The sequence below is a fragment of the Macrotis lagotis genome, chromosome 2 (assembly GCF_037893015.1).
Source record: "Macrotis lagotis isolate mMagLag1 chromosome 2, bilby.v1.9.chrom.fasta, whole genome shotgun sequence".
NCBI lineage: Eukaryota > Metazoa > Chordata > Mammalia > Peramelemorphia > Peramelidae > Macrotis > Macrotis lagotis.
The window spans coordinates 325550147-325562219 of record NC_133659.1 but is presented as its reverse complement, the minus strand read 5'-3'; the positions used below and the strand labels follow the sequence as shown (position 1 = coordinate 325562219).

Below are 12073 nucleotides of genomic sequence, written 5' to 3'. Positions count from 1 at the left end.
TAGAGAGTTTTATAGCCCTATGGGGGCATAGCAACTGAAGCTCCCTTCTCCATCATTGCAGAGTATAAGTCTCTTCCTTAGTAGATCAAAGTTGGTATGACCAAAGAATTCGTCATCTTCTAGTCATCCTAGTGATCAGGCTCTCCAAGGCTAGCTAGATTGGTCTTTGAAAAACAGATATATGATCCATTACTGAACCTATGCACCAGACAATGTTCTGGGTACCACAGCTACAGGAAAAAAAGGAAACATTCACTGTCTCCAAGAAACTTGAAAATTCCATTGAGGGAAAGAAACATACATAAAAAATATACCAAATATATATACAAAGTAAAAATAATATAGGCAAAGTGAAAAGAATAATGCCAATATATTCATAGTAATAGAGGAGGGGCAGGAATCAAGAAAGGCTTATGCAAGAGATGGGTTTGGACTCAGTTTTGATGAAATCTAAGGATGCTAAAAGGGGAAGGTGAGGAAGGTGTGCCTTCTAAGCTTGGAGTTAGGAGATATTGGATAAGAGGAACAAGAAAGCCAGTTTCTGTTAGATCAAAGATCACATGAAATGAAGTAATAATGAATAATAAGCTTGGAAAGTAAGTTAAAATAAATTTTGAAGCATTTTGAATGACAATAGGAGTCTTAAAGACTTTTTAGCATGATAGCATTTACCTTTGTAAGATTTCCCTGGGTCAGTTTGCTCATCTGTAAAATGAGTGAGTTAGACTATTTGATCCTGAGATCTCACGTGCCACCTTTCCTCGGGTTGGAGTTTAAGGAAGAATAATTCTCTAGTGCTCTTATAATACAAGACTTGTTTTCAGATCTCACTCCCAGTTTTGTGTAACCTTGGATGAATTTCTAGTCCTCAGTTTCTCCAAATATAAGTCTTATAGATGATCTCTAATGATCTCTTCTAATTTTATTTCTATTAATCTAGGTCATAATTTAAATAAATCAGAGAGATGCATATGTTCTTTAAGCAACATGAATTGTCATATCCTGGTCATGGTCATGGTCCTGGGGGTCAAAGTATCCAGCACAAAGGATCTGTGATTAACCTCATAGTTTTCTGTCATAGATTTTAACTGCAGGACATGCAGGGATAACAATCAATGACAATGGTTCGCATCTTGACTGTGTGATCTGAGCAAGTTACTTAACCTCTTATGATTAAGGAAATTTGGGAAATTCTCTAAGGATATAAATTTCAGAGTAATTACTGTGCTGAAGACAGTTTCCTTTCCAGATTTCCTACAGCAAATAAATTATGGGTCCAGGAAATATACAAAGAACTAGAAAGAGCTTGATAGGATCCAAATGCCTAAGTAGCCATAGCTGTCTTGCCATAGTTCCTCCTGCCCCAGTTAAGAGTCCAAACTTGGGGGCAGCTAGGTGGTGCTGGGATGGGTAGGTGGAGCAGTGGATAGAGCACCGGCCCTGGAGTCAGGAGGACCTGAGTTCAAATCCGGCCTCAGACACTTAATAATTACTTAGCTGTGTGGCCTTGGGCAAGTCACTTCACCCCATTGCCTTGCAAAAACTAAAAAAAAAAAAGTGTCCAAACTTGGAAATGCATTAAGTGGTCCATGCCAGAGGGCCCTCTTCAGGACCATGCCTCTTTAGGTAAGGGCTACTATTACAATTGAGGGATCTGATCTATTGGGATGTGATTTAAATAGGGTCTCTCCACAATAAATCAACTGGGAAAGGGATGTGACTCAAGCTCAAATCAGACTGAGTAGTGTTTTTTTCCTGCAGAGGGTTTTTTTTCCCCTCCTGCGTTACCAGGGCTGTGATTATACATTCAGACCCAGAGAGGCATCAGTTGTTCTTGGCCTGTAATTTATATCATGCCAGGTGCTTTTTTTTCCTCTTCTGAGGGGGAAAAAGGTACATTTCAACTTATCATTAATGACATAATAATGATGATTTTATTCTTTTTTACAGTTGTGTCCAATTATCATGGATCAAGTTGAAGTTATAAGTGCCAATATGAGCTCTCTGGAAGGTGAACCTTTTTTGAATGTTTACATTTTGAAATCTTAAACTTTAAAAGAATTAAATGTGACCCATTCTAGGAGCAAATAGAATTCAACTGTATAGGAAATTCAGAAAATAGAAACTCTCTTTCCCAGTGCAATTTGACAACTCCTCTATGACTTATAGACTTAAAAAGTTTCTGGAGCACTCATTGGGAGATTACATGACCTATCCAAGGTCATATAGCCATTATATGTCAGAATCTTGATCCAAGCTCTGTAATGCCATGCCTCCTATCAAACTTCCTCCTTGTCCTTCTCTTCTTCCTCATCTTCCTCTATATTTTCTACTCTCAATTTTTAATATGTGGTGATTTGGGTACATTAAACCAAAGTCATTCCCTTTATTCTTTCAGGTGTGGTTTGGACTACTGCAGTCCCTTCCAGCTCTTAAATTTGGGGATTCTATGATCCATCCCCACATTGCTTCAATAAATAGGTGTCTTTTTAAGACACACAATGAATATAAAGCATTCTCTCTTCCTTCCGTCCTTTCCCAAATGCGTGCATCTGCACATCATAGCAATGATCAAGGTTGGGCTTAAGTAAGCTAAGGGCAGACCTGAAAATTAAAGTCTTCTTAACTCTAGTTCCCCTTTAGCCATTATTAATTATTTGGATCCATCTAGTAAGTCCCTTCATCTCTGATTGCCCCCTCCTTTCATCTGTGGGACTATAAATGGAGCTGATATATGGTTTGGAAATTCCTTTTGAAAAAATATGCTCCTTATGTATGACTGTCCACTGGGGTCTTTGAGACTTCATTCTAACATGTATCACTTGACTGATCCCCCCAGAAAATATCTACATCTCAGGGAGAACAGAGATTCCTCACATTAAAATTTTGTGCATTTGTTAAAACAATTATATTAGGAAGTCTCTCTCATTGCACCAAGCAATAGCTGCCTACCTGTCTACCTCATGTCCTGACTCCAATATAAAATCAAAGAAAAGAAAATGCTAAAACCCTAGGCTGCCCTGACGAACAATGATATCTATAGCAGAGGGAAGAATTGGTCCTGTCACAGAGATAATGCCATAAATCGAGGACAGGTTTCTTTTCCAAACCTAAAGGAAGGATAGAGAATTAGATTGTGATATGGTTGCCTTGTTTCAAAAAGTGAAATAGAGCTGGCCCAAGGAATGCTCTCTTATCTCTCTTGAAAATGGCAATGGGGAGAACAGATGTGACTTAGGAACTAGTCAGTGTTCACAGAGAACTCCTCCAAGCTTCTTGGTGCTGTCATATTAAGTTTTCACTGTCTCTGGCTCTCTCCCCTCCCATTCTCAGTCCCCCCCCCCAGCCCTGCCCCCAGACCCTCTCTCAGTCTCTCCCTCTCAGTCTGTCTCTCCCTACCTCTGTTTCTCTCTGTATCTCTCTGTCTCTCTTCCTACCCCTTTTTCTCTGTCTCTCCCCTGTCTGTTTGTTTCTCTTCTCTTTTTCTTTGTCTATCTCTATCTCTCTGTTGGTCTTTCCTCCACTTCTCAAACTCTTCCCAGTTTCTATCTCTCCATCTCTCTATCTTCTTTTTGCCCCTTTATCTATCTCTCTGTCTCTGTCTTTATTGCTCTCTCCTCCCTTTTCAACTTCCCCTCTCAATCTCTCTTTGTGCTTTTGTCTCTCTCTTCTCCCATCTCTCTGTCCATCTCTATCTGTATGCCTCTCTCCCCTCTCTGGCTCTCTTTTCGTCTGTCTCTCTGTTTTCTCTACTCTGCTTCTCAATATTTCCCTCTCTCTACTTCTGTCTTTCTGTCTCTGGCTCTGTCTGACTGTCTGGCAATCTGTTTCTGTCTCTGTCTGTCTCTCTGTATCTGTATGACTCTGTCTTGCAGTCTCTCTGTTTTTCTCTGTCTCTGTCTCTCCCTCTGCTTCTCTCTCTCTCTCTCTCTCTCTCTCTCTCTCTCTCTCCTTTTTGTAATACTTTGCCTTCGGGCCTATGGAAAAAATCTTAACCTTTTTTTCTGGATAGGGGCAATTGTTTTACATTCTAGAGGGTCTTTTGTAATATAGATCTTTTCTTTTCTCCCATTTAGTTGTAACCAAGTTTGGTGAGAACATCCTGCTAGACTATTCCCTTTTGGAGCCTCCAGAAATTACCCAGTCATTCATTGACCTGAATTTGAAGGTAATTTGGTCCTTGTCAATGTCACTATCTTGGTCTTCATCTTCAACAAGAGTATTTTGAAAACTTCTAGATTTTCTCTTGCCCTAGCTGGTTCCCTGATTGCCATACTCTAAGGGAGAAAGTAGGTAGTGTAATAATAAAGTATCTGAGCTGGGATTCAAATCCTGCCTCTGATTCTTATCAGCTGTGTAAGTCTAGGCATCATATAACCTCTCTGAGCTTCAGTTTGATCATCTATGAAGTGGGAATATTTGTATCTCCTTTAGAAGTTGACTCAGGCACTTACTAGCTATGACATCCTAGACGTGGCATTTGATCTCTCTCTCAGCCTCAGTGTTCTAGTCTTTAAAATGGAACTAGCTACTTCTCAGGGTTGCTGGGAGAATCACATGAGATCATGTGTATACTGTAAATGCTACCTATTGTTTTGTTGTTGATTTTACTAGACCTATGATTTCATTTATGGAGGGAGCTCCCAATGAGGAACTTTATATGTCATTTAAAAAATGAGTTTGCACCTTCTAGCCTTAGAGACCCCTGGAGTGCTGAAAGGTTGGGGACTCGCCCAGGATCCCACAACCTAGATGGGATTTAAATCTAGGCTCCTCGTCTCTTAGTGGACTTCATCCACTAAGCCACCCTGCCTCCAGGATCAAATGGCATCATGTATGTAAGGTGTTTTGCAGATTTCAAAGCACTATATGCATGGATATACATCAATTATTGCTTGATGACTTGGTTTTTCACAAGTACATTGATTTTTCTTTCTTTTCCTCCTTGTAGGGCACATTCTACCCAGTGGGAAATCTTACTGACCCTCCCTTCCAACCTGTTCCATTCACACTCCCAGACCGCAGTAATTCAATGCTTTATATTGGAATCTCAGACTATTTCCTTAAGTCGGCATCATTTACTTATTTCATAACTGGAGCTTTAAATATCACTCTGACAACAAAAGAGGTGAGAGGGATAGCACCCACCTTGGGCTTCATACTCTACTTAAGCCACATCCTGAGACCATATATTCTGTGTACTAATCAGGAGGGTCCCCATTTTAGCAACCTGTTGCCCTGTCTCCCCAGATGCTAGAGTCTTTACATCAAATGTCTCTATCTGCTCTGGTTATTGTATTGTGTGTTTACTTGTGTTTGTATGTGCATACATATGGTTATTTGTGTGTGTGTGTGTGTTTATAAAGAGGACTGAGCCTGAAATCAAGAAAGTTCATCTTCCTGAGTTTGAATCACTCCCTAGCTGTGTGACTCTGAAAACTCACTTCACCCTGTTTGCCTCAGTTTCCTCATCTGTGAAATGAGCTGGAGAAGGAAATGGCCAGCCACTCCAGGATCTTTCCCAAGAAAACCCCAAATGGGGTCATAAAGAGTCGAATACGATTGAAATGACTAAAGATCAACAGCAAATATATATATATATATATATATATATATATAAATATATATATAATATATATGTCTCTATATATGGATATGTCTATATGATAGCTAGTAGGTAGAAAGTAAACAGAAAGTGAATAATAAGCAGATAGCGAATAGGTAGTAAGTAGTCTCTATCTCATTCAGGATCTTCAACTACAAAGGGGGAAAATAGCAGCACCTATTTCCTGAAGTTATCGTGAGGATCCAGTGAGACGCTATTTGTAATGCCCTTTGCCAATCTCAAAATGCTACGTAAATGTCATTATTATTACTATTGTTTGATAGGAGGGGATGCTTGTGCAGATAGGGGGTTAGACTGGAATTCCTCTAGAGTGCCATTTTCCTCTGAGAGTCTGCCTTTTGATAATTCAAAGGCCGTTGACCCTACCGAGAATCAGAAATTTCCAGGCTCTGCCTTACAGCATCAGAAAGCACCTTAGAGACCAACAATCCAACTCCTCTCTCACCAAGAAGTCCGTAGATCGCATGTCCTTCAAGTCTTTGCTTGAAGACCTCTAGGGATAGGAAGTTACCACTTCCCCAGAAAGCTAACTTCAAGACTAATCCAATGGTAGGAAATTTCCTCACCCATCCATTTCCCTTTTTTGCAACTACCATCTGTGGCTCTTATTCTGCCCCCATATCCCAACAGAATTAATCTAACCCTCTTTCACAGGTCAGCTTATCATGTACTTAGAGACAGCTTTCAAGTCTTCCCTGAGACTTTTCTATTCAAGGCTAAATATCCCTAGTTTCGTTGAATGATAAATGGGACCATCTTGAGTTTCACCATCTTGGTTTAGAATTATCTTGGTTTAAACTCGTGTGTCTGTGAGTCCTATGACACAATTCATCCCCACCCACTCCCACCAATCCCACCACTACTACAAATTTTTTAAAAGTCAGTGGCAATAATAAAATGTTTATCCTTTCAGGGGTGGCTAGGTGGCGCAGTGGATAGAGTACTGACCCAGGACTCAGGAAGACCTGAGTTCAAATGCGACCTCAGACACTTAACAATTACCTAGCTGTGTGACCTTTGGCAAGTCACTTAACCCACCTTGCAAAAACTAAAAAAAAAAGTTTATCCTTTCAAAATAAGATGTTTTTGTAAGCAAAATAATAACCAGCCTTTATAGTATTGTTAACATATTGCTTTATTTGATCCTCATAACTATCCTCTAAGGCAGGCACTGTTATTATTCCAATTCTAAGAAGAGGACATTGAAATATTTAAAGGTTACGTGAAAATTCTCTGAGTTTAAAGTAATATATATATATATATGCCTAGATATGTATTGTTATTTGTTGTTGAATCACTCCTTCAGTCCATGCCCATTTGGAGTTCTCTGGGCAGAGATACTGGAGTGATTTGCCATTTCCTTCTCCAGCTCATTTTATAGATGAGGAAACAGAGGCAAACAGGGTTAGGTAACTTGCCATGATTCATACAACTAGGAAGTTATCAGAGGCGAGATCAGAACTTAGGTTTTCCTTATTCCCCAAGCCCACTGCTCTTAATCACTGTACCAACTAGCAGTCTCTAAGATGTAATATGCTTCAATTCTTCAGAGAGATGCTTTTGCTTCATAAAAATGATAATAAACACAGCATTTTCCCCTTGAAAGAAAATGAGATTATAAATTAGCACAAGGCTAACTGATTTTTCCATTTATTCTCTAGCTATCCAAGCATATAATTCAAAACCCCCAGGGCATTGGGATTTTGTTTTCTCAGGTAAGTGATCCAAGTTCCATTTCTTGATCACAGATCTCCGGATGGAGAATTGTTGGTCTTTCATTTTTGAAGAGTATCAGTGACATCTCAGGATGATATCTAGCTCTTGTGGTTTGCCCTTCATTCTCAAAGGAGATTATGACATCAGGAACCATGACATGCATGTGCATTGGATTTGAGGGAGGAACTGCTGGTCTAAGTCCCCAGCCTCACTTTCTCCTCTGGAGTCATCTGAATCCAGTGGCCTGACATGGATCAGGACACCTAGAGATGGCCCTGGATGCAAACCAATTAGATTAATCATTTAACCTTGATGTCTAGCTAGAAGGGACCTCATCGTTCTAGGATCATGGGATAGCACATGTAGAAGTGAGACAAAGGAGTCCAAACCCATTTTATAAAGGAAGCTGCCTCCAGATTAATGTCAATAAGCCAAAGAACCCAGACTTAGGCCAATAGCTTCTGACTTCTAATATAGCATTCTTTCCAGTACAGTCCCATTACTTCCTAGGTCTCATTTTAGTCACTTCAATATGAATTTTTTGTTGTATAGATTTTCAGAGGTCTAATTTTATGGTGAAATTCTTAAACGTCCCAATTATGGAAAGTTATTCAGAGGAAACTCTAGTGAGCCAATAAAGACTTCTGAGCAGACTAGACCAAATGCATATAAATAGTCTTATAAAGATCAGATCTGGGGAGGCTAAGTGGCACAGTGAATAGAGCACTGGCCCTGGAGTCAGGATGACCTGAGTTCAAATCTGACCTCAGACACTTAATAATTACCTAGCCATGTGGTCTTGGGCAAGCCACTTAACCCCACTGTCTTGCAAAAAAAAAAAAAAGATCAGATCTGAGTGGGAACAAAGGTGAGGTAATAGTCTTGGTGAGAGGTAATGAGGAACCAGATTGGTATAATAGAAGAAACTGAGAAAAGAATGTGGTCATGAGAAAATCCAAGGGCAATGCTATTGATAGGGCATGGTAACCGCTTCACTCTGAGAGGTAAAGAAAGAAGAATCTAAGGCTTTGAAATTGGAATACTGGGTGAATGGTGGCAGTGCAGACAAATAATAAATTCAAAGGGAAGTTTGAGGAGGAAACAAATGACAGTGTAGATATGTTCAAGATATTTTACAATCTTACTGTAAGTTCCCCAAATATGATATTTGTTTTAAAAACTTCACATCTTAACTAGGTTCAAAACTATTTGAGCCAATAAGAGGAGAGGAAATTTTGTCTATATTTTTGAATTTTGTGAAGTTACCATTCATCTGATATTCAACTGAATATTCTGTATCAAGATTTGCCCTCACTGAGCTTCTTGTCTAGCTTGGGCAAAGTAATGTGCATCTAAAAGGCATTTCAATTTTTGCAAAACTGTCTTCATTTCTGGCACCAGGGAATTGTCTTCATTTCTTTTAAACCAGTCTAGAGAAGTGTAGTGGATAGAATCTTGGACTGAGTGTTCAGAAGACCTGAGTCCAAATCCTTCCTCAGACACTTAACCAACTCTTGGGCACATCATTTAACCTTTCTCACCCTCGGTTTCCTCATCTCTCTAAAATGAAGACAATAACAACTCCTATCTCACAGGTTTGTTTTGAGAATCAAATGGGACGACATTATAAAGAATTTCATAAACTTTAGATATTAGTCATCATTCTTATTGCCTAAAATTTGGCAGTCATCAAAGACCATCCCAAATCTAAACCTGTTCAGATAGCGCATAAGGACTGGAGCAAATAACTGGAAAAGTTGTTTTAATTATACTTTATGGTTGAAATTGACTAATTTCAATGTTCATAATTATTTCGCAAGTCTTGTTGGTTTGGTTTTGATCCCCAGTATTTTCACATTATTTAACCACACCTGATTCTTCTCGAATTTGAACAGATTGCAGAACTCTATATAATGAGCCGACCACTGATGATGAGGGTTCTGGCCACGGAACCGCCAGAGGTCAATTTAGAGCCGAACAATTTTACCCTCAACATCCCCGGTTCAGTTGTGATGCTGACTAAACCTGAAAATGCCACTGAGGAAGCTATCGTCTCCATGGATTTTGTAAGTAATCAGAACAAGGGAGATGAATATAACTCAAAGACCCCAAACAGCTATCATTCAATAGGATACTGGCTGTATGCTTTCCCAGTACCTGGTTTGTACCTGGAAATTGCTGAGGTTTTCCTTCCTGATGGACTGGAAAGACAACAAAAAGATAGATATCCATCAAATTGGCAGGCAATAATTTGGAAATGCCCAAAAAAGCTCAATGGAAATAGGATATGGCAAAATAATTATACTCATTCATTACCAATGGAATTGCAAACCTGTGGAATTTTTTGGAGAACAATATGACAACACACTGGGGCAGGTAGGTGGCACAATGATGGGCCTGGAATCAGAAAGACCTGAGTTCAGATCCAACTTCAGACACTTACTAGCTGTATGACCCTGCTACTAATGGAAGGGGTTAACTTTTATCTCAGTTTCCTTATGTGTAAGATGAGCTGGAAAAAAATGGCAAACATTTCTGTATCTTTGCCAAGAAAATCCCAAATGGGGTCATGGAGAATTGGACATGACTTAATATATTATATGAGTTAACAAAACATTAAAAGTCAATAATTATTTCATATATTTTATTTTTCTCCAGTTACATGTTAAAAACAATTTTAAAAACTTTTTGAGTTCCAAATTCTACCCCTTCCTCCCTCTCCTCTTCCTTTCCTGAGTGTGTAATCCAATATGTTATACATATACAATCATATAAAATACTTCTGTATTAGTCATTTTTTACAAGAAAACCCAAATTTGAAAAAAAAAGAAAGTGAAAAATAGCATGTTTCAGTCTGTATTTGGACAAATCTATTCTTTTTTCTGGAAGGGGATAGCATGAGACTTTTGAAATTGTCTCAGATCATTGTATTGCTGAGAATAATGATAATGGTTATTACAGGAATTTGGTCTTCTGTTTTTGATGTGCAGTCATTTTTTAAAAGTTTATCTTTTCCTTTTGCAACAGTTTCAAGTATGACTATATGTTCCCTTTCCCAGAGGGCAATCCCATTGAATAGTAGTAGGAGTTGTTGATGCTGTTGTCCTTCAATCATAACATCAGATAATGAATAAAAAAGGTGGAGGAGAGGACAAGGGCACGGAAAAATATGTCCAAGCTAGCCAATGAATCATTTGAGTCTATTTCTATATTGTCTTCCATCCTCAGAGTCCCTTCTCCCAAGCAAGGAGAAAAGAAAATTTATTTTTCTCTTCCTCAGAATAAACTTGATCATTATGATCACTAAGTATTGCCATCGTTAATTTTTTAATAAAACAGTTAACCAAAGATAATTGTGGGATAAGGAGGGAGAATGGTTTTTGCCTTTTTTTGTCACTCTTTCTTTCTCCCTCTCAATTATTTTTTTCAAATCTATTCCTTATAAAGGAACTCCCTTGAGCTAGATTATTTTCAAGACGGTAGAGTTTTTACATTTTCAATTACAGAAGATGATAATGTTCAAATCTGAAATGGCATTATTCAGCCCAGTAACCAAAGTGTTCGATCTTCCACAGATGGCCAGTACGAGCGTTAGCCTGGCTATTCTGAGACAACATTTGATCTGCTCTTTATCTCTGAACAGGTAAGAGAAATTGGTTTAATTGACTACTTGAAGGCAGTTTTGGAAGGCCACTTTGACACAATCCACATTAGAACAGCAGGAGAAAAATCACTTTTTTCTATAGGAAATGAGTTACTTTTCCCTTAATGGAGCAGGATAACCTAGCTTCTTGTCCTCAAAGCCCAAAGGCAGAGAATGACTTGGAACACTGAGTGTCTTTCTCTGTACTCATCTCTCTGGTTGGTTTCATGGTTTTCTTTGGGCTCTTAACCCTTTAATTTTATAAGAGGCTATTGTGGAGAATACTGAGCTAGGAACCTGAAATCAGGAACCTGAAATCAGGTAGAATTCCACTTTGGATAGTTTATTAGTTGTTTGGTGAGACAGTTAGGTGGTACCATTGTACACAAAGGGCCAAGCCTGGAGTTCAAATATGGTCTCAGATACTGTGTGACCTTGGACAAGTCACTTAACTCTATGCCTCAGTCTCTTTCTCTGTAAAACGAGGTGAATGGGCACCTTGTTCCCTTCCAGTTTCACATCTATAAAGTTATGCTCGGTTGTTCCAGTAAGACGGCCTCCTTCATTTATACTGTGCTAGTGTAGACAGATAATTGTCTTTTAGGAGAAGCATTCTATGCAACAAATAGGGGAGGGAAAACCAGTTAGGCCAGAAAGTGATTAGTATAGTGTCTCTCATTGGAGAGAAGCATTCCCAAATGGGAGAACAGATAGAATGTTCTACCTTTGCTTTACTGAGGAAGCTGCTGAGCCAAGCAATCTGCATCAGAATTTGCTTCATAAGTGTTAAACCAAGGGGCAGATGGAAGAAAAACAGGGTGGAGGAATAGGGGAGCTAGAGTTAGCTCAAACACCTTCTGGAAAGCTGATTGTTAAATTTTTGTCGTGAGCATTTACACCTGAAAAATACATAAACACTCCAAATCAGGGCTCGGTTAATTGTTTATATTTTACATTTTAAGAAAGTAATGGAAATATTAATGATGCACATTCAATTCAAAACTGTGTGTAGCATCCATCCTGGCTCCCATCGCCAAAGAGTCTGTTGTTAAACATTCATCAGCACACCCATGGATAAGTGCCTTCCC

The 12073-nt window shown here is 38.9% G+C and overlaps 1 protein-coding gene across 2 annotated transcripts in view; it reads left to right on the top strand.

Moving 5' to 3' along the window:
- BPIFC (BPI fold containing family C) overlaps nucleotides 1–12073 on the top strand; it is a 42131-nt gene that overhangs the window by 18500 nt on the left and 11558 nt on the right. For both annotated transcript variants that reach the window (XM_074220827.1, XM_074220828.1), the window contains exons 7-12: nucleotides 1951–2011; nucleotides 4077–4168; nucleotides 4952–5128; nucleotides 7288–7341; nucleotides 9238–9408; nucleotides 10918–10985. In XM_074220827.1, the coding sequence (XP_074076928.1) occupies nucleotides 1951–2011; nucleotides 4077–4168; nucleotides 4952–5128; nucleotides 7288–7341; nucleotides 9238–9408; nucleotides 10918–10985 (623 nt within the window). The remainder of the gene's footprint in view (nucleotides 1–1950; nucleotides 2012–4076; nucleotides 4169–4951; nucleotides 5129–7287; nucleotides 7342–9237; nucleotides 9409–10917; nucleotides 10986–12073) is intronic.